Genomic DNA, 23,818 nt, shown 5'->3' on the forward strand with positions numbered 1-23,818 from the left:
TATAGACAGGTGTGTGCCTTTCCAAATAATTTCCAATCAATTGAATTTACCACAGCTGGACTCCAATCAAGTTGTGGAAACATCTTAAAGATGATCAATTGAAACAGGATGCACCTGAGCTCAATTGAGTCTCATAGCAAAGGGTGTGAATACTTATGTAATTTGCAAAAAATGTCTAAACGTGTTTTTGCTTTGTCATTATGGGGTAGTGTGTAGATTGAGCAAAAAAACAATTTAATACGTTAGAATAAGGCTGTAATGTAACAAAATGTGGAGAAAGGGAAGGGGTCTGAATACTTTCCAAATGCACTGTATGTGTAGAATGTCTCACCCATGTGGAAGCTAAGTGAATATAAACAACTTACCGCGTTGTAGCAACTAGGTAATGTCAGGGCAATTTCTGCCATTGATTCTGCTTGTGAAATAACCACACCTCTGAGTGACACTGATGGAATAGAAAAGAGCGGGAGGCTCATCTGTTGACCTTCAGACACACAGTAAAGTTGAGTAAAAAAAAAAAAACTTTCGTCCTCTGAAGAGCATGGATGGGCTAATAATTACTATTATTTTTGTAATTGCACATTTCCATACAGCATTTACCCCAGTGTTTCACCCAAAAGGCTCAGATTTTTCTGTTTTCAGCTATGCAGACCGGCATCTGTCTCAATGGCTCCGGCGGACCTGCTCTCACTTTGGGCCAAAGCCAGACCACTTGTTCTTTTCAGATAACAATATAGCTAACTGAACTTAACACCTTCGATTATGCAGAGGTTGTTGATTCTGCTCTTCACAAGTCCTCACCATCAGCCCTAGCTACCTAAATACAATTTCTCTCGTATAACATAAGGTTGTATATACTAGTGAGGACCTGAGCTCCGCTGTACCCCTTACACTGTAAAGAGATTGTGTCTAGAAAAGTGCCATGTAAGTCTAATTATGAAAGTGTTTTGCCATATTCCATGCCTTTATACAAATGGAAACTGGTACAATATACCAAAAACTGCAAGGCAACGTTAAGTGGCTAAAATAAATCTAAAATCAAGATGTCAATTTGTTTTGTCTACATGCCATTTTAAAAATACCGATATTGAAGTATACCTATTTTGGGTTAAGAAAAGTAACCAGGAGTACGAGAAAACATAAGCTTGCAAGCGGACTTTGAATTACCCTTTTCATTTTGTTGGTTTTATTATAGCTAATAAAAAAATTAATCATTGATGCAACACTAGATAAAAGAAATGCATGGCTCTCGTCTCCCCCGCAAGCCGGTTGGCATACGCACACCACCTCATCTGATTGGTCATTGCCCGCGAACCATAAAACGCACAATATCACACTGACTTTGTGGCTCAAGTAACTAATGACGACTAATTTTGTATGGGCCCAATTTTTTATTAAACATTGTTAAACACTCCAATATTACTGCTGATATATTATGGTATTTTTCTGAAATTACAATGCAAAAATATTACATAGCTCATTTTAAAACAATTGTTTCTCAACCGGTTTACAATAAATAGTCCAAATAAGAATCATTTACAGTATTATGTTACAAAAGCGCAGTGAATACTGGAATTGTTATAGATTAAAGTTACAAAGAGAAAGGACTCCATGCCCCAATTTAAAAGACATCTGCTACAGAAGTCTTTAGACATAATCCACATTTGTAGCTTGAACATTTATTTTAGTGTGTTAAAATAAAAATATGACATTTAGTATTTGAACATTGTGTCAATGTGATTACTCATCAAAATGCTTAGCTGACATCTAGGCATTGGGTGTGTCCGAATTGGCAACCTACTCCCTACATAGCATACTCCTTTTGACCTGGGCCCTATAGGCTGGTCAAAAGCAGCGCACTATATAGGAAATAGGGTGCCATTTTGGACACAGATAGTCCTGGAAACAAGCCTCATAATTTCTGGCATTTGCTGCAATGTAGTCAGGCATGAACTTGAGCGTAGTAATCTGATGCCGGACTGCATAGTTGATGATACAAACATTGGTTGATGCAATTCAACATCTCCAATTTAGTCATCCTGGAGCGTGACCATATTTGTGTCTAAAAACCCTCATAATATGATTGATCCTTTAGTCAGCTGGGGACCTCAAATACACCCCTCGACTGACAAACAACCAGGCAACATAGGATAGAGTGCCGTGTGGTGTTAAACAAAAGCACACAAGGGTTGCATCCAAGTAAGGCGCAAAAGTTACAAAACACTTTGCTACAGAAAACTGAAATGAGCTTTTAGGAAGTTTAAAAGCATTGGTTGAGAAGAAAACACAGGGTGAGTTGGAGTAGATGTTCAAGTGGAGTGTCAAACTTTTTTGCATTGATATGGAGGGAGGGACACGAATGCTTGGCCTGGGATACAAATTCATATCAGTTCCACTCATATGGCTTGTTCAGTTTCAACAGATTAAATTATTAAGTGGTGTTAGTTCACGTGGACGTATTAAACTGACAAGACGGAGAAGGACACGCTACCAGCAGTTCAGAAGTTCATCAGTAGTTATTTTCAAGTTTGTCTGACATTTACATTTTGCATTCAAATGTCTTCGGTTTGATATTTCTCAGAGGGAAGAGGGAGACAAGAGGACAAGGACAAACCCCGTCTTTTGTTCATATATGGCATTGTTTTTTTCTTTACATGAGGTTGTGTTTTGTAAACGGGATTCATATTTTGTTTTTTGTTTTTTTGTTTTTTTAAAAGGGTGGCTCGCTAGGCAGAACAGACAGAATGGTCCAAACAAACAAGCCAGATGGAACCCATCAGAATCAGTTGAAATCGATTCCAAACCAATCAGAACCAGTTAAAACCGGTCCACAGGCCTTCAGAACCAGAAGAAACCATCAAAGAGTTTAAACCTGTTCCAGTTGGACTGTGCCAAGGTAGATCTGAGTGCTTCTTCTGTTCAGACCAATGGCCTTGGTTATTGCACTTTCTTTCACAAACTATAAAGGAGTGAAGGAGTGTCTCTCCACCCCCAAAATCCTTGCACTTCTGAAGGAGTGGGAGGGGCAACTCTGTGACAAGACAGATCCTAAACCCTGCCCCAGATTATTTCAAATTTATGAGGGTGTGAGGTGTGGCTCTGTGACTGCCAGCTCCTGTGCCAAATCGTTGAAGCGGGCGATGTAATCCACGCTGCTCTCACTCATCATGCAGGCCAGCTGTGTGTCTACCTGCAGGGATGAAGAACCACATATTAGATAGTCACTGAATGGCTGAAGAACATGCTTCCAGAGTTTTGACAAGGGAGTGACCAACATTTGAATCTTGTTTTTGATAAACATGCCGAAAAATAATGAATTTGTTATTAAAAATAAATACTGCAATATAATGGATTCAAACTCTAAACAACATGCCCAGTGACACAAGCATACCAGACGAGATAAGTGACTTGCACTCTTTGAGGCAAGCAACAAACACTGAAGCATGCATGAGAGCACCCGCTGTTCCGGACGACTGATCACACTCGCCGTAGCCGATGTGAGTAAGACCTTTAAACAGGTCAACATTCACAAGTGTCTTCACTGACATTTTCAACCTGTGTTTCAAGCAGTCCCTGTGCTCAAGAACACCAAGGTAACCTGCCTAAATGACTACTGACCCGTAGCACTCATGTCAGTAGCCATGAAATGCTATGAAAAGGATGGTCATGGCTCACAACAGAGAACGCTGTTCATTGACTGCAGCTCAGCGTTCAACATCAGTGCCCTCAAAGCTCATCAATAAGCTAAGACCCTGGGACTAAACTAGAGGTCGGCCGATTAATTAGAGCCGATTTCAAGTTTTCAAAACAATTTATATATTTTTTAAATATTTTTGTTTTACAACTTTATTTAACTAGGCAAGTCAGTTAATGACATTCTTATTTTCAATGACGGCCTAGTAACGGTGGGTTAACTGCCTCTTTCAGGGGCAGAACGACAGATTTTTACCTTGTCAGCTCAGGGATTCCATCTTGCAACCTTACAGTTAACGAGTCCAATGCGCTAACCACCTGCCTCATTGCACTCCACGAGGAGCCTGCCAGTTATGCGAATGTAGTAAGCCAAGGTAAGTTGCTAGCGAGCATTAACAACTTATGTTATAAAAAACAATCATAATCACTAGTTAACTTCACATTGTTACTAGTTTATCTAGCGTGTCCTGCGTTGCATATAATCGATGCGGTGCGTATTCACAAAAAAAGGAATGTCCTTGCTCCAATGTGTACCTAACCATAAACATCAATGCCTTAAAATCAACACACAGAAGTATATATTTTTTAACCTGCATATTTAGCTAAAAGAAATCCAGGTTAGGAGGCAATATTAACCAGGTGAAATTGTGTCACTTCTCTTGCGTTCATTGCACTCAGAGTCAGGGTATATGCAACAGTTTGGGCCTCCTACTTTACCAGAATTGTACGTAATTATGACATAACATTGAATGTTGTGCAAGGTAAAAGAAATATTAGATAAAAATACGTAACGTTTCCGTATTTAATTGAAAGAAAAAAAGTCTTGTTTTCGAGATGATAGTTTCCGGATTCGACCATATTAATGACCCAAGGCTCGTATTTCTGTGTGTTATTATGTTATAACTAAGTCTATAATTTGATAGAGCAGTCTGACTGAGCGATGGTAGGCACCAGCAGGTTTGTAAGCATTCATTCAAACAGCACTTTTGTGCGTTTTGCCAGCAGTTCTTTGCTGTGCTTCAAGCATTGCGCTGTTCATGACTTCAAGCCCATCAACTCCTGAGATTAGGCTGGTGTAACCGATGTGAAATGGCTAGCTAGTTAGCAGGGTGCGCGCTAATAGCTTTTCAAACGTTACTCGCTCTGAGACTTGGTGGTTATTCCCTTTGCTCTGCATGGGTAACGCTGCTTCAAGGGTGGCTGTTGTCAATGTGTTCCTGGTTCGAGACCAGGTAGGAGCGAGGAGAGGGACGGAAGCTATACTGTTACACTGGCAATACTAAAGTGCCTATAAGAACATCCAATAGTCAAAGGTATATGAAATGCAAATGGTAGAGAGAGAAATAGTCCTATAATTCTTACAACCTAAAACTTCTTACCTGGGAATATTGAAGACTCATGTTAAAAGGAACCACCAGCTTTCATTTGTTCTCATGTTCTGAGCAAGGAACTTAAACATTAGTGCACTTTTACCTTCTTCCCCAACACTTTTTTTTTGCATTATTTAAACCAAATTGAACATGTTTCATTATTTGAGGCTAAATTGATTTTATTGATGTATTATATTAAGTTAAAATAAGTGTTCATTCAGTATTGTTGTAATTGTCATTATTACAAATAAAAAAACAAAAACAGAAGATTAATCAGCAACCGCTTTTTTTTGGGTCCTCCAATAATCGGTATCGGCACCGAAAAATCATAATCGGTCGACCTCTCCACTAAACACCTCCCTCTGGAACTGGATCCTGGACTTCCTGAAGGGCCGTGGTAAGGTTAGGCAACAACATCTGCCATGCCGATCCTTAACATGTGGGCCCCTCAGGAGTGGTGCTTAGTCCCCTACTGCACTCCCTGTTCACCCATGACTGCGTGGCCAAGCACAACTCCAACACCATCATTAAGCTTGCCTGATCACCGACAATAATGAAACAGCCTATAGGGAGGTGGTCAGAGACCTGGTAGTGTGGCAAAATCTCTCCCTCAACGTGATCAAGACAAAAGGAGATGATCATGGACTACAGGAAAAGGAGGCCGAGCATGCCCCCAATTCTCATCAATGGGGCTGTAGTGGAGCAGGTTGAGAGCTTCTGTCCACATCACCAATAAAACTATCATGGTCCAAACTAGGGCTGGGCAGTATACTGTATTTTTCTATATACCGTTATTGATGCACAGACCGGTTTGGGTTTTTACTTTACCATCTCTAACGGTATTTGAATGTTTGGTTTGTTAAATGTGATACGGCGTGTGTAACGTCCATTTGTATAGGTTTATGCCGCAACTTGAGGCATCCCTCTCCGCTCTCTTTCCATGCCGCTTTCCACACAGACCTAGTCCCAACCAGTCACTCAAAGAGCGCATTTGTTGTCACTTGACCACGAGACACATTCGCTCAGTCTGCATGGTCAATGCAGCACATGCAACAATGTTGTTTTCAATTTAATCTTAATATAAATCCACAAGTGTTCTATAATACCAATATTAGTTTGTGTTAGCCACTAATGCTAATCGCTAGTTAGCTGGCTAGCTAAGCTAATAAAAGTACTGAGTCAGAGCAAATGTAGCTGGCTAATACAGCCTGATACCAGTGTTGGTGGAGGCCTAAATCAGCATGTTGTTTGTGTAACATTATCTTCTAAATCAATGAGGAATAGGCGAAACATGAATATGTTGGCTACATGAATAAAGATTTAATGTAGCCAAAGATTATAGGGTCCACGGAACATCACTTCGGATCCTACCCTGTCACATTAACTTGTCCATGGCATTTTCATTCGTTGTCATGTCAAACACTGCATTCAAAGTGCCCCCTATTATTTATATTCTAACTATAGAATTAGAATAAACATTTCCATGATTCCAAAAGTTCACCCAAGTGTTTATCTAAAATCGCAATTGCAACATTTGGGAAAATTAAGGCCTAGTTTTTTTGCCCATATATCATGGCAATGACCTCGAGTGCAAGAAATGCAGAAATTGATGGAAATGCAGGAAATTTTTGGTTGAATTGAGCAGTATAAAACAGAATGGAGAAAGCTCCACTGAAATAAATGTGTGTGTGGCCACACTTTTATTAAATCAAAAACATACTGTCAAATTAGAAAAATACCATACACGATATATTTTGGCAATATAGCCCAGCCCTTGTCCACACACTTCAAGACAGTTGTGAAGAGGGCACGAAAACGCCCATTCCCCCTCAGGAGACTTTAAAGATTAGAAATGGGTCCTCAGATCCTCAAAAAGTTATTCAGCTGCACCATTGAGAGCATCCTGACCGGTTGCATCCCCGGTAAGTGCTCGGCCACTGACCGCAAGGTGCTACAAAGGGTAGTGTGTACGACCCAATACATCTTTGGGGAAAAGTTTCCTGCCATCTAGGAACTCTATACCAGGAGGTGTCAGAGGATGGACATAAAAATTGCCGAAGACTCCAGCCACCCTAGTCAGACTGCTCTCTCTGCTCCTGCACGGCAAGCGGTACCGGAGCACCAAGTCTGGGTCCAAACAGCTTCTACCCCCAAGCCATGAGACTACTGAACATCTACTCAAATGGTTTCCTGAACTATTTGCATTGACCCCACATTTTTTTTAACGTTGCCACTACTCTATATTTATGATCTATTAACAAGTCACTTTAACCCTACCTACATGTACAGCACCAGTCAAAGGTTTGGACACGCCTACTCATTCCAGAGTTCTTTATTTTTTTTACTCTTTTCTACATTGTAGAATAATAGTGAATACATCAAAACTATGACACAAATGGAATCATGTAATAACCCAAAGTGTTAACAAATCAAAACACATTTTATATTCTTCAAAAACAGCCACCCTTTGTGTGATGACAGCTTTGCACACTCTTGGCATTCTCTCAACCAGCTTTATGAGGTAGTTACCTGGAATGCATTTCAATTAACAGGTGTGCCTTGTTAAAAGTTATTTTGTGGAATTTCTTTACTTCTTAATGTGTTTGAGCCAATCAGTTGTGTTGTGACAAGGTAGGGGTGGTGTATAGAAGATGGTCTTTTACCAAATAGGCTAAGTCCATATTATGGCAAGAATTGACAGTCCATCATTACTTTAAGACAAAGGTCAGTCAATGTGGAAAAATTCAGGAACTTTGAACGTTTCTTCAAGTGCAGAAGCAAAAACCATCATGTGCTGAGGAAACTGGCTCTCATGAGGACCACCACATGAAAGGAGCAGCCAGAGTTACTTCTGCTGCCGAGGATAAGTTCATTAGAGATAACCCAGCCTCAGCAATTGCAGTCCAAATAAATGCTTCCGAGTTCAAGTAACAGACATCAACTGTTCAGAGGAGAATGCATGAGTCAGGCCTTCATTGTCAAATTCCCACAAAGAAACCACTACTGAACAACACCAATAGGAATTAGAGACTTGCTTGGGCCAAGAAACACAATGGACATTAGACCAGTGGAAATCTGTCCTTTGGTCTGAGGAGTCTAAATTTGAGATTTTTCGTTCCAACCACCGTGTCTTTGTTAGACGCAGAGTAGGTGAACGGATGATCTCCGGATGTGCGGTTCCCACTGTGAAGCATGGAGGTTGTGTGATGGTGCTTTGCTGGTGACACTGTCTGTCATTTATTTAGAATTCAAGGCACACTTAACCAGCAAGGCTACCACAGCCTTCTGCAGCGATACGCCATCCCAACTGGTTTGCGCTTAGTGGGACTATCATTTGTTTTTCAACAGGACACTGACGCAACACACCTCCAGGCTGTGTAAGGGCTATTTGACCAAGGAGAGTGATGGAGTCCTGCATCAGATGACCTGGCCACCACAATCACCGGACCTCAACGCAACTGAGATGATTTGGGTGAGTTGGACCGCAGAGTGAATGAAAAGCAGCCAACAAGTGCTCAGCATGTGGGAACTCCTTCAAGATGGTTGGAAAAGCATTCCAGGTGAAGCTGGTTGAAAGAATGCCAAGAGAGTTCAAAGCTGTCATCAAGGCAAAGGGTGGCTATTTGAAGAACCTGAACTATATTTTGATTTGTTTAATACTTTTTTGGTTTCTACATGATTCAATATGTGTTATATCAAGTGTTGATGTTTTCACTATTATTCTACAATGTAGAAAATAGTAAAAATAAAGAAAAACCCTGGAATGAGTAGGTGTGTCTTCGACTAACCTGTACCCCCTCACGTTGACTTGGTACCCCCTGTATAAAGCCTCATTCTTGTTATTTTATTGTTGTTCTTTTATTTTATTTAGTAAATATTTTTCTTAAAACGAGTGTTGGTTAAGGGCTTGTAAGTAAGCATTTCACGATAAGGTCTACACCTGTTGTATTTGGCGCATGTGACAAATACATTAGATTTAAACTGTAAAGAAACAAAAAAGGTTAAAATCGTGCAAGGGAGGGATGTAGTAATATGCTTCCTACTGGGGTGGTCTTACCTCCGCTACGTCTGGCAGGCCGCGGGACTGAAAGGAATCATGGGAGTTGCAGTCCAGAAATCTGGGTCCGAGGAGGGCTGTTCCACTGGAGGGACCAGAGGGAGTCAGGGAGCTTCGTCTGCCCTTATCAGGGGACACCAGGCTCGCTGTTGGGGGGGGGGGGTTAGTGAGTTAAAATTGAGACAACATAATTCAAGACAATCTCAGTTGAGCTAATGCTTCTGGGCTCAGAGTAATCCTGCTTCAATTGGCTTCATCATCAGGTTCAGTTCAATAGAAAATCATCATTGCCAGAGACTGGTGATAATGGCTGCGTGTGCGTATATACTGTACGTGTGTCTGGATTCATGCAGTTGAAGTAGAAAGTTTATACATACACCAACCAAATACATTTAAACTCAGTTTTTCACAATTCCTGAAATGTAATCCTAGTAAAAATTGTCTGTGTTAGGTCAGTTGGGATCACCACTTAATTTTAAGAATGTGAAATGTCAGCATAATAGTAGAGAATTTTTTATTTAAACTTATTTATTTCATCACATTCCCAGTGGGTCAGAAGTTTACATAAACTCAATTAGTATTTCCTTACAATCAAATGCCGACCGCATTATCTACCAAGATAATTCTCTCCGATTATTATCACAGTCCTGTACATCTCCCCCCCAAGCAGACACCTCGACGGCCCAGAAAGAACATTGGACTCTGTAAAACTGGAAACCACATATCCTGGGGCTGCATTTATTGTAGCTGGGGATTTTAACAAGTTTAATCTGAAAACAAGACTCACTAAATTTTATCAGCATACTGAATGCGCGACCCGGACTGGGAAAATTCTGGATCATTGATTGTTACCAACTTCTGCGACACATACAAAGCCATCCGCCGCCCTCCTTTCGGCAAATCTGACCACGACTCAATTTTGTTGCTCCCAGCCTATAGACAGAAACTAAAACAGGAAACGCCCATGCTCAGGTCTGTTCAACGCTGGTCCGACCAAACTGATTCCACGTTTCGATCACATGGACTGGGGTATGTTCCGGATAGCGTTGAACAACGATGTATACACTGATTCGGTGATTGAGTTTACTTGCAAGTGCATCGGTGATGTTGTACCAACAGCAACTATTAAAACCTTCCCCAACCGTGGATTGATGGCAGCATTCGCACAAAATTAAAAGAGCGATCCACTGCTTTTAAATCAGGGCAAGATGACCGGAAACATGACCGAATACAAACAGTGTAGCTATTCCCTCTGCAAGGCAATCAAACAAGCTAAGCGTCAGTATAGAGACAAAGTAGTCGCAATTCAACGGCTCAGACACGAGAGGAATGTGGCAAGGTCTACAGTCAATCACGGACTACAAAACGAAAACCAGCCCCGTCGCGGACCCCGATGTCTTGCTCTCAGACAAACTAAACAACTTCTTTGCTCGCTTTGAGGACAATACAGTGCCACCGACACGGCCCATAACCAAAACCTGCGTTCTCTCCTTCACCAGAGCCAACATGAGTAAAACATTTAAACGTGTTAACCCTCGCAGGGCAACCAGCCCAGACAGCATCCCTAGCCGTGTCCACAGACCAGCTGGCTGGTGTGTTTACGGACATATTCAATCAATCCATATCCCATTCTGCTGGTCCCTCATGCTTCAAGAGGGCCACCCTTGTTCCTGTTCCCAAGAAAACTAAGCTAACTGAGCTGAACGACTACCGCCCCGTAGCACTCACTTCCCTCATCATGAAGTCCTTTGAGAAACTAGTTAAGGATCATATCACCTCCACCATACCTGACACCCTAGACCCACTCCAATTTACATAACGCCCCAATCGGTCCAGATGACTTAATCACACTGCCCGAACCCATCTGGACAAGAGGAATACCTATTTAAGAATGCTGTTCATCGACTACAGCTCAGCATTTAGTGCCCTCCAAACTTGTCATTATATTTGACACCCTGGGTCTCAACCCGCCCTGTGCAACTGGGTCCTGGACTTTGACGGGCCACCCCAGGTGGTGAGGGTAGGAAACAACATCTACACCCCGCTGATCCTCAACACTGGAGACCCCCAAAAGTGTGTGTTCTCAGCCCGCTCCTGTACTCCCAGTTCACCCATGACTGCGTGGCCATGAACACCACCAACTCAATCATCAAGTGTGCAGACGACACTACAGTGGTAGGCTTGATTACCAACAACAACGAGACGGCCTGCAGGGAGGGGTGATGGCCCTCGGAGTGTGGCGTCAGGAAAACAACCTCACACTCAACGTCAACAAAACAAAGGAGATGATCGTGGACTTCAGGAAACAGCAGAGGGAGCACCCCCCTATCCACATTGACGGGACAGTAGTGGAGAAGGTGGAAAGTTAAGTTCCTTGGCGTACACATCATGGACAAACTGAAATAGTCCAACCACACTAGGTCCTTTGCTGTTCTGCGATTGATTTGCACTTTTCGCACCAAAGTACATTAATCTCTAGGAGACGGAACGCGTCTCCTTCCTGAGCGGTATGATGGCTGCCTGATCCCATGGTGTTTATACTTGTGTATTGTTGTTTGTACAGATGAACAAGGTACCTTCAGGAGTCTGGAAATTGCTCCCAAAGATGAACCAGACTTGGAGGTCTACAATTGTTTTTTCTGAGGTCTTGACTGATTTCTTTTGATTTTCCCATGATGTCAAGCAGAGGCATGAAGGTTGGCCTTGAAATACATCCACAGGTACACCTCCAATTGACTCAAATGATGTCAATTAGCCTATCAGAAGCTTCTAAAGCCATGACATAATTTTCTGTAATGTTCAAGCTGTTTTTTAGTATATGTAAACTTCTAACCCACTGGAATTGTGATGCAGTGAATTATAAGTGAAATTATCTGTCTAAACAATTGTTGGGAAAATTACTTGTGTTACATGCACCAAGCAGATGTCCTAACCGACTTGCCAAACCTATAGTTTGTTATCAAGAAATTTGTGGAGTGGTTGAAAAACTAGTTTTAATGCCTCCAACCTCCAACAGTATGTAAACTTCCGACTTCAACTGTACATTCATATAAATAAACACAACTGTACATATACATACAGCCACCAATTGTTTAGGTTCTCCCACTTAAAAAGATGAGGCCTGTCATTTTCATCATAGGTACACTTCAACTATGACAGACAAAATAAAAATAAAAAAAAATCCAGAAAATCACATTGTAGGATTTTTAATGAATTTATTTGCAAATTATGGTGTAAAATAAGTATTTGGTCAATAACAAAAGTTCTTCAACTCCCTCCAAAGATTTTCTATGGGGTTGAGATCTGGAGACTGGCTAGGCCACTCCAGGACCTTGAAATGCTTCTTACGAAGCCACTCCATTGCCCGGGCGGTGTGTTTGGGATCATGGTCATGCTGAAAGACCCAGCCACGTTTCATCTTCAATGCCCTTGCTGATGGGAGGTTTTCACTCAAAATCTAACGATACATGGCCCCATTCATTCTTTCCTTTACACGGACCAGTCGTCCTGGTCCCTTTGCAGAAAAACAGCCCCAAAGCATGATGTTTCCACCCCCCATGCTTCACAGTAGGTATGGTGTTCTTTGGATGTAACTCCGCATTCTTTGTCCTCCAAACACAGCGAGTTGAGTTTGTACCAAAAAGTTATATTTTGGTTTCATCTGACCATATGACATTCTAACAATCTTCTGGATCATCCAAATGCTCTCTAGCAAACTTCAGACGGGCCTGGACATGTACTAGCTTAAGCAGAGGGACACGTCTGGCACGGCAGGATGAGTCCCTGGCGGCGTAGTGTGTTACTGATGGTAGGCTTTGTTACTTTGGTCCCAGCTCTCTGCAGGTCATTCACTAGGTCCCCCCCGTGTGGTTCTGGGATTTTTGCTCACCGTTCTTGTGATCATTTTGACCCCAAGGGGTGAGATCTTGCATGGAGCCCCAGATCGAGGGAGATTATCAGTGGTCTTGTATGTCTTCCATTTCCTAATAATTGCTCCCACAGTTTATTTCTTCAAACCAAGCTACTTACCTATTGCAGATTCAGTCTTCCCAGCCTGGTGCAGGTCTACAATTTTGTTTCTGGTGTCCTTTGACAGCTCTTTGGTCTTGGACATAGTGGAGTTTGGAGTGTGACTGTTGGAAGTTGTGGACAGGTGTCTTTTATACTGATAACAAGTTCAAACAGGTGCCATTAATACAGGTAACGAGTGGAGGACAGAAGAGCCTCTTAAAGAAGTTATACAGGTCTGTGAGAGCCAGAAATCTTGCTTGTTTGTAGGTGACCAAATACTTATTTTCCACCATAATTTGCAAATAAATTCTTTTAAAAAATCCTACAATGTGATTTTCAGGATTTTTTCTCCTCATTTTGTCTGTCATAGTTGAAGTGTACCTATGATTAAAATTACAGGCCTCATCTTTTTAAGTGGGAGAACTTGCACAATTGGTGGCTGACTAAATACTTTTTTGCCCCACTGTACATATAAAAGTATGTGTGTCCGTCTTACAAAGCAGGCAGCCAAATGAAGAGTCAGTCGAGTCGTTGGGGTACCACTGAGGGTCGTGGCTGGGGGAAGGGATCCAGCCTCTGGAGGGGCTGACTGAGGTACAGGGTAGGAGCTTAGAGCACTCACTACCATTCAGCTTGGCAGGAGAGAGGGATGCTTCATCACCTGAGAGAGAGCGACAGCACGAGAGAGAGATGTAAACAGATCAGGCTACACTACAAAAACAGTACAAAATCTTATTTTAGAAGCACACGCTCCTCTAACAACGCCCCCTTCACTTACCGTAGTGTGCCGAGTTGATGGCCAGCTCAATGATTGAGTCACTGATGTGTGTTTGTGGCCCTCCAGGAGCCATCGCTTCCTCTGGGGGTCCCGGGAGAGAGATGTCCAGCAGAGAAGCCACACTGGGCGGGGAGAGGAGCGAGTCACCTGCTACTCCTGGAGACGGAGGGGGGAGGCCGTTCTGCAGCGAAACCTGGTGGAGGGTTAGGGAAAGAAAGATACAGGGTTAGAATTAATGTGTAAAAATATATGAAAATCTGTGCTCATATTGGACAAGTTCCTGTAGCACCTCCCTTGTTCAAAACAGTGTCTGGCCTTTTGAACACGACCCAGGTAGAGATAGGTTACATTATCTTTTAGATCTCTCCATATGACCGTTTCTCTTTCCGTTCTTTCAGTGTTCCACTCACCTCAGAGGCCTGCTGGAGGAGCTGTGGCTGGGGAGGACCAGGACCAGCATACACCACTCCAGGGTGAGAGGTTGAGATGGGCCTTCCGTCTGGACTGGGGGCCTCCAGCTCTCGACAGGGGCTGCCTGGGATGATGCCTGCTGACTTGGCTGCCAGGTCAATGGCACCTGGATGGAAAAACATAGAATCATCACCCGTTAAATTGTCAAGAGTCTGAGTGCGCTAATTTCCAGCATCAGTGGGCCTGGCCAAGATGGGCCTTAAAATAGAAGATGGACTAAAAGGTGAAAAACAAGAAAAATAAAACATGACCAGGGCCTAAACCGAACACCCACCACCTGTCAAATTAGAGTAGATTTTGGCATTGGCGGGTAAAGAGGACTATTTCACCAGCCATGTTGGTGGGTGGACAGGGCTCCACAGTGCGAGAATTTCTCACACATTTGTTAACCTCTTGAAGCTATGGGGGCGCTATTTCATTATTGGATAAAAAAACGTGCCCGTTTTAAGCGCAATATTTTGTCACAAAAAGATGCGACTATGCATATAATTGACAGCTTTGGAAAGAAAACACTGACGTTTCCAAAACTGCAAAGATATTATCTGTGAGTGCCACAGCACTGATGCTACAGGTGAAACCAAGATGAAACTTCAAACAGGAAATGAGCAAAATTTTTGAAGTGCTGTTTTCCAATGTCTCCTTATATGGCTGTGAATGTGACAGGAATGAGCTCACAATTTCTGCCGTTTCCCCAAGGTGTCTGCAGCATTGTGACGTATTTGTAGGCATATCATTGGAAGATTGACCATAAGAGACCACATTTACCAGGTGTCTGCCCGGTGTCCTGCGCCGAAATTGGTGCGCAAACCTCAGCTGCAAGTATTTTTCCATGGAATTCAGAGAAGAAAGCAGGCTTCCACGAACGATATATCAATGAAGAGATATGTGAAAAAACACCTTGAGGATTGATTCTAAACAACGTTTGCCACGTTTCAGTCGATATTATGGAGTTAATTTGGAAAAAAGTTCGGCGTTTTGGTGACTGAATTTTCGGTTTGTTTTGGTAGCCAAAAGTGATGTACAAAACGGAGCATTTTTCTCCTACACAAAGAATCTTTCAGGAAAAACTGAACATTTGCTATGTAACTGAGAGTCTCCTCATTGAAAACATCCAAAGTTCTACAAAAGGTAAATGATTTTATTTGAATGCTTTTCTGGTTTTTGTGAAAACGTTGCCCACTAAATGCTACGCTAAATGCTACGCTAGCTATCAATACTCTTACACAAATGCGTGTTTTGCTATGGTTCAAAAGCATATTTTGAGATCTGAGATGACAGTGTTGTTAAGAAAAGGCTAAGCTTGAGAGCTAGCACATTTATTTCATTTCATTTGCGATTTTCATAAATAGTTAACGTTACGTTATGCTAATGAGCTTGAGGCTATAACTGGATACAGGTTTTTTTCGTAGCCAAACGTGAACAAAACGGAGCGATTTGTCCTACACAAAGAATCTTTCAGGAAAAACTGAACATTTGCTATGTAACTGAGTGTCTCCTCATTGAAAACATCTGAAGTTCTTCAAAGGTAAATTATTTTATTTGAATGCTTTTCTTTTTGTGAAAATGTTGCTGGCTGAATTCTAGGCTTATAGCTATGCTAGCTATCAATACTCTTACACAAATGCTTGTTTAGCTATGGTTGAAAAGCATATTTTGAAAATCTGAGATGACAGTGTTGTTAACAAAAGTCTAAGCTTGAGAGCAAATATATTTATTTCATTTGAGATTTTCATGAATAGTTAACGTTGCGTTATGCTAATGAGCTTGAGGCTATAAACAGGATCCCGGATCCGGGATTGCTCGTCGCATGAAGTTAATGAAATAACCAAGTATGATCACATTTATTGCAATATACTCTACATGACCAAAGCATGTGAACACCTGCTCGTCAAACATATCATTCCTAATTCATGGGCATTAATATAGAGGTGGTCCCCCCTTTGTGACTATAACAACCTCCACTCTTCTGGGGAAGGTTTTCCACTAGATATTGGAACATTGCTGAGGGGACTTTCTTCCACAAGAGCATTTGTCAGGTTGTAGCGGTATTGTTCGAGATGTGTAAAGATAATGATTTTGTTCGGGCACCAGGTGGGTATTAATCCTCCTGAAAGGAAAAGAGTAGGATCGAGAAAGTACCACTACCAGACCCATACACATCAGCAGAAGAGACTGCCTAGAGTGTAGCCTGTTTGCAGATATATAATATCTTTACTGGCTAAGACACACAATAGAAAACCCATGTCACAGCACAGGGGTAACCCCACCAATAATACCTCATAATAATAATAATAATAATAATAAATAATAATAACAATAATAATGGCAGAGCAATTGAACGGCAATTTCATAGAAACAATTTACAAGAATCAACATTTGAGGATTTGCAATAATCTCTATTACGTCCCAGTGGATGAGTGCAGAGGCTATGAATGTGGGTGTGTTCATTTACAAAACAAAGGCCTTAAAATGTCCAAAATCTTCTCGGCCACATATCATTAGTACCACACCACTTCAATACAGTTCAAATAACAATACACAGACTTGCAAGCAACCTCCCCTTTAGCTAAAATGTCAACCCAAATACTTCTGACATGGCAATAATAGTCCGACAATGAACATCAACGGGAAGAGCATGGGAAAAATAGAAAGTCTGCTGCAGTGTAAAGCAATGGAACAATACCGAGGTAAGAGAAAGAGAGCGCAGGAGAGATCTTAGCTGTTAGTTCAACTGCAAGCCTGAAGTTGTCTGTCCGTCTGATGGTTTGTATGTGAAAGCTTAGCAACAATGTTGCTACTAATCTATGCGATCCATAACCAGTGCGGTCCCAAACGATAACAACCACGACCTAGAGCGGTCACACCGATGATTGTGTTAACTTCTTACGGCTGGGGGGGCAGTATTGAGTAGCTTGGATGAATAAGGTGCCCAGAGTAAACTGCCTGCTACTCAGGCCCAGAAGCTAAGATATGCATATTATCAGTAGATTTGAATAGAACACACGGAAGTTTCTAAAACAGTTTGAATGATGTCTGTGAGTAAAACAGAACGCATATGGCAGGCAAAAACCTGAGAAAAAAATTCAACCAGGAATTGGGAAATCTGACGTTTGTAGTTTTTCAACTCTTTGCCTATCCAAGATAGTGTAAATTTTGTCCGATTGCACTTCCTAAGGCTTCCACTAGATGTCAACAGTATTTAGAACCTTGTTTCAGATTTCTACTGTGAAGGAGGAGAAAATAAGAGCTGATTGAGTAAGGGGTCTGCCTGAAGGCCATGAGCTCAGTCAGGCATGCTCCCATCAGAGGTAGCTGCGTTCCATTGCATTTCTAAAGTCAAAGGAATTGTCCAGTTGAAACATTGAAGATTTATGATAAAAACATCCTAAAGACTGATTCTATACATCGTTTGACATGTTTCTATGAACTGCAATATGACTTCTCGTCTGAACTTTCACCTGGACTTGCCCACACCTCCCGAGTTCGGATTTGTGTACTAAACGCGCAAACACAAAGGAGGTATTTGGACATAAATGATGGACTTCGAACAAATCAAACATTTATTGTGGAACTGGGATTCCTGGGAGTGCATTCTGATGAAGATCAAAGGTAATTGAATATTTATAATGCTATTTCTGACTTCTGTTGACTCCACAACATGGCGGGTATCTGTATGGCTTGTTTTTTTGTCTGAGCGCCGTACTCAGATTATTGCATGGTGTGCTTTTTCTGTAAAGCTTTTTTGAAATCTGACACAGCGGTTGCATTAAGGAGAAGTGAATCTATAACACTTGTATCTTTTATCAATGTTTATAATGAGTATTTCAGTAAATTGATGTGGCTCTCTGCAAAATCACTGGATGTTTTTGAAACAAAACATTACCGAAGGTAGATTCTTGGATATAAATATGCACTTTACCGAACAAAACATTGTGTAACATGAAGTCCTATGAGTGTCATCTGATGAAGATCAAAGGTTAGTGATTCATTTTCTCTCGGTTACTGCTTTTTGTGACTCCTCTCTTCGGCTGGAAAAGTGGCTGGGTTTTTTTGTGACTCCTCTCTTCGGCTGGAAAAGTGGCTGGGTTTTTCTGTGACTAGGTGCAGACCTAACAATCATTTGGTGTGCTTTCGTCGTAAAGCCTTTTTGAAATCAACACTGTGGTGGGATTAACAACAAGTTTATCTTTAAAATTGTGTAAAATACGTGTATGTTTGAGGAATTTTAATTATGAGATTTCTGTTTTGAATTTGGCGCCCTGCACTTTCACTGGCTGTTGTCATATCAATCCCGTTAGTGGGATTTCAGCCGTAAGAAGTTAAACACTCTACAAACTAAACGAGATGAAATATACACAAGACTTCTGTAGCATTGCACACACAATCAAACTGCAGCGCCAACCAAGAGATCACACTTCCGGCGCCGACAGAGATGGCCGCCTCGCTTCGCGTTCCGAGGAAACTATGCAGTTTTTTGTTTTTTTTACGTGTTAGTTCTTACATTAGTACCCCAGGTCATCTTAGGTTTCATTACATACAGTCGAGAAAAACTACTGAATATAAGAGCAGCGTCAACTCACCATCAGTACGACCAAGAATATGACTTTCGAGAAGCGGATCCTGTGTTCTGCCTATCACCCAGGACAACGGAAAGGATCCCAGCCGGCGACCCAAAAAACAACTTCGTGAAAGAGGGAAACGTAGCGATCCTCTGGTCAGACTCCGGAGACGGGCACATCGTGCACCACTCCCAAGTATACTTCTCGCCAATGTCCAGTCTCTTGACAACAAGGTTGATGAAATCCGAGCAAGGGTAGCATTCCAGAGGGACAGAGACTAACGTTCTTTGCTTCACGGAAACATAGCTCACTGGAGAGACGCTATCGGAGTCGGTGCAGCCAGCTGGTTTCTCCACGCATTGCACCGACAGAAACAAACACCTTTCTGGTAAGAAGAGGGGCGGGGGCGTATGCCTTATGGCTAACGAGACGTGGTGTGATCACAAAAACATACAGGAACTCAAATCCTTCTGTTCACCTGATTTAGAATTCCTCACAATCAAATGTCGACCGCATTATATACCAAGGGAATTCTCTTCGATTATAATCACAGCTGTATATATTCCCCCCCCCAAGCAGACACATCGATGGCTGTGAACAAACTTTATTTAACTCTTTGCAAACTGGAATCCATACATCCTGAGGCTGCATTCATTGTAGCTGGGGATTTTAACAAGGCTAATCTGTAAACAAGACTCCCTAAATTGTATCAGCATATCGATTGCGCAACCAGGGCTGGCAAAACCTTGGATCATTGCTATTCTAACTTCCGCGACACATATAAGGCCCTGCCCCGCCTCCCTTTTGGAAAAGCTGACCACGACTCCATTTTGTTGATCCCTGCCTACAGACAGAAACTAAAACAAGAAGCTCCCACGCTGAGGTCTGTCCAACGCTGGTCTGACCAATCTGATTCCACACTCCAAGACTGCTTCCATCACGTGGACTGGGATATGTTTCGTATTGAGTCAGACAACATTGACGAATACGCTGATTCGGTGTGCGAGTTCATTAGAACGTGCGTTGAAGATGTTGTTCCCATAGCAACGATTAAAATATTCCCAAACCAGAAACCATGGATTGATGGCAGCATTCGCGTGAAACTGAAAGCGTGAACTACTGCTTTCAATCAGGGCAAGGTGACCGGAAACATGACCGAATACAAACAGTGCAGCTATTCCCTCCGCAAGGCAATCAAACTAGCTAAGCGTCAGTATAGAGACAAAGTAGAATCTCAATTCAACGGCTCAGACACGAGGTATTGTGGCAGGGTCTACAGTCAATCACGGATTACAAAAAGAAAACCAGCCCTGTTACGGACCAGGATGTCTTGCTCCCAGGCAGACTAAATAACTTTTTTGCCCGCTTTGAGGACAATACAGTGCCACTGACACGGCCTGCAACGAAAACATGTGGACTCTCCTTCACTGCAGCTGACGTGAGGAAAACCCTCGCAAGGCTGCAGGCCCAGACGGCATCCCCAGCCGCGCACTCAGAGCATGCGCAGACCAGCTGGCTGGTGTGTTTACGGACATATTCAATCAATCCCTATCTCAGTCTGCTGTTTCCACATGCTTCAAGAGAGCCACCATTGTTCCTGTTCCCAAGAAAGCTAAGGTAACTGAGCTAAACGACATCCGCCCCGTAGCACTCACTTCCGTCATCATGAAGTGCTTTGAGAGACTAGTCAAGGACCATATCACCTCCACCCTACCTGACACCCTAGACCCACTACAATTTGCTTACCGCCCAAATAGGTCCACAGACAATGCAATCTCAACCACACTGCCCTAACCCATCTAGACAAGAGGAATACCTATGTGAGAATGCTGTTCATCGACTACAGCTCGGCATTTAACACCATAGTACCCTCCAAGCTCGTCATCAAGCTCGAGACCCTGGGTCTCGACCCCGCCCTGTGCAACTGGGTACTGGACTTCCTGACGGGCCATGGTAGGCTTGATTACCAACAACGACGAGACGGCCTACAGGGAGGAGTTGAGGGCCCTCGGAGTGTGGTGTCAGGAAAATTCACACTCAACGTCAACAAAACTAAGTAGATGATTGTGGACTTCAGGAAACAGCAGAGGGAACACCCCCCTATCCACATCGATGGAACAGTAGTGGAGAGGGTAGTAAAGTTAAGTTCCTCGGCATACACATCACAGACAAACTGAATTGGTCCACCCACAAAGACAGAATCGTGTAGGCGGCGCAGCAGCGCCTCTTCAACCTCAGGAGGCTGAAGAAATTCGGCTTGTCACCAAAAGCACACAAAATTCTACAGATGCACAATCGAGAGCATCCTGGCGGGCTGTATCACCGCCTGGTACGGCAACTGCTCCGCCCACAACCGTAAGGCTCTCCAGAGGGTAGTGAGGTCTGCACAACGCATCACCGGGGTCAAACTACCTGCCCTCCAGGACACCTACACCACCCGATGTCACAGGAAGGCCATAAAGATCATCAAGGACAACAACCACCCGAGCCACTGCCTGTTCAACCCGCTATCATCCAGAAGGCGAGGTCAGTGCATCAAAGCTGGGACCGAGAGACTGAAAAACAGCTTCTATCTCAAGGCCATCAGACTGTTATTAAACAGCCACCACTAACACTGAGTGGCTGCTGCCAACACACTGACTCAACTCCAGCCATTTTAATAATGGGAATTGATGGGAAATGTAAAATATATCACTAGCCACTTTAAACAATGCTACCTAATATAATGTTTACATACCCTACATTATTCATCTCATATGTATACGTATGTACTGTACTCTATATCATCTACTGCATCTTTATGTAATACATGTATCACTAGCCACTAACTATGCCACTTTGTTTACACTCATCTCATATGTATATACTGTACTCGATACCATCTACTGTATCTTGCCTATGCTGCTCTGTACCATCACTCATTCATATATCTTTATGTACATATTCTTTATCCCCTTACACTTGTGTGTATAAGACAGTAGTTTTGGAATTGTTATTTAGATTACATGTTGGTTATTACTGCATTGTCGGAACTAGAAGCACAAGCATTTCGCTACACTCGCATTAACATCTGCTAGCCATGTGTATGTTACAAATAAAATTTGATTTGACACCCAGAGAGCTGGAAGAGCTGTCTTTATTTCCTCCTTCCTTACTGCTGATGTGCTCTTAAAGTGACAGCGCACAGTGAAGGCTCCATGCAGGATTTCACCACAAGGTTGGGAACTGATGTTGGGCGATAAGGCCTGGCTCGCAGTCAAATCAGTCCAAATTATCCCAAAAGTGTTCGATGGGGTTGAAGTCAGCACAGGCCAGCACTGTCGAGGAGGAATGGGACAAAATTCGCCCAACTTAATGCGGGACGCTTGTGGGAGGCTACACGAAACGTTTGACCCAAATTAAACTATTGAAAGGCAATGCTACCAAATACTAATTGAGTTTATGTAAACTACTGACCCACTGGGAATGTGATGAAATAAAAGCTGAAATAAATAATTCTCTCTACTATTATGCTGACCTCAACTGACTTAAAACAGGGAATTGTTACTAGGTTTAAATGTCAGGAATTGTGAAAAACTGAGTTTAAATGTATTTGGCCAAGGTGTATGTAGACTGACTACGTGTGTGTGTGTGTGTGTGCAATATATACACACACACACACACACACACACACACACACGTCATATATAAAAAATATAATACGTTTATATATTAGAGGTCGACCGATTAATCGGAATGGCCGATTGATTAGGGCCGATTTCAAGTTCTCATAACAATCGGAAATCTGTATTTTTGGGAGCTGATTTGACGATTTTTTCCCCCCACCTTTATTTCATCTTTATTTAACTAGGCAAGTCAGTTAAGAACACACTCTTATTTTCAATGACGGCCTAGGAACGGTGGGTTAACTGCCTCGTACAGGGGCAGAAGGACAGATTTTCACAGTCAGCTCGGGATCCAATCTTGCAACCTAACAGTTAACTAGTCCAACGCAATAACGACCTGCCTCTCTCTCGTTGCACTCCATAAGGAGACTGCCTGTTACGCAAATGCAGTAAGCCAAGGTAAGTTGGCTAGCTAGCATTAAACTTATCTTCTAAAAAAAAAAAAAAAAAATTTGTTTTGTTTTTTACCTTTATTTAACTAGGCAAGTGAATTAAGAACAAATAATTATTTTCAATGATGGCCTAGGAACAGTGGGTTAACTGCCTGCTCAGGGGCAGAACGACAGATTTGTACCTTGTCAGCTCGGGTTTATAATACATCAATAAAATCAATTTAGCCTCAAGTAAACACCTTGTCAGCTCGGTTACTAGTCCAACGCTCTAACCACTAGGCTACCCTGCCGCCCCAATCATAATCACTAGTTAACTACACATGGTTGATGATATTACTAGATATTATCTAGCTTGTCTTGTGTTGCATATAATCTGACTGAGCATACAATCATACAAGTATCTAAGTATGACTGAGCAGTGGTAGGCAGAAGCAGGCGCGTAAACATTAATTCAAACAGCACTTTCGTGCGTTTTGTCAGCAGCTCTTCGTTGTGCGTCAAGCATTGCGCTGTTTATGACTTCAAACCTATCAACTCCCGAGATGAGGCTGGTGTGACCGAAGTGAAATGGCTGGCTAGTTATCGTGCCCTAATAGCGTTTGAAACTTCACTCGCTCTGAGCCTTGGGGTGGTTGTTTCCCTTGCTCTGCATGGGTAACGCTGCTTCGGTGTGGTGGCTGTTGTCGTGGTGTTGCTGGTTCGAGCCCAGGGAGGAGCGGGACAGAGGCTATACTTTTACACTGGCAATACTAAAGTGCCTATAAGAACATCCAATAGTCAAAGGTTAATGAAATACAAATGGTATAGAGGGAAATAGTCCTA

General features: G+C 42.4%; 1 protein-coding gene across 1 annotated transcript in view; it reads right to left on the reverse strand.

Moving 5' to 3' along the window:
• Positions 1 to 1,371: 1,371 nt before the first annotated feature.
• cramp1 (cramped chromatin regulator homolog 1) overlaps positions 1,372 to 23,818 on the reverse strand; it is a 51,898-nt gene continuing 29,451 nt past the window's right edge. The window contains 5 exon segments of the mRNA XM_064988904.1: positions 1,372 to 3,190; positions 9,121 to 9,266; positions 13,628 to 13,792; positions 13,910 to 14,102; positions 14,320 to 14,486. Of these exon segments, the coding sequence (XP_064844976.1) occupies positions 3,077 to 3,190; positions 9,121 to 9,266; positions 13,628 to 13,792; positions 13,910 to 14,102; positions 14,320 to 14,486 (785 nt within the window). The 3' untranslated portion in view covers positions 1,372 to 3,076.

The sequence above is a fragment of the Oncorhynchus masou genome, chromosome 15, assembly GCF_036934945.1.
Source record: "Oncorhynchus masou masou isolate Uvic2021 chromosome 15, UVic_Omas_1.1, whole genome shotgun sequence".
Taxonomy (NCBI): Eukaryota; Metazoa; Chordata; class Actinopteri; order Salmoniformes; family Salmonidae; genus Oncorhynchus; species Oncorhynchus masou.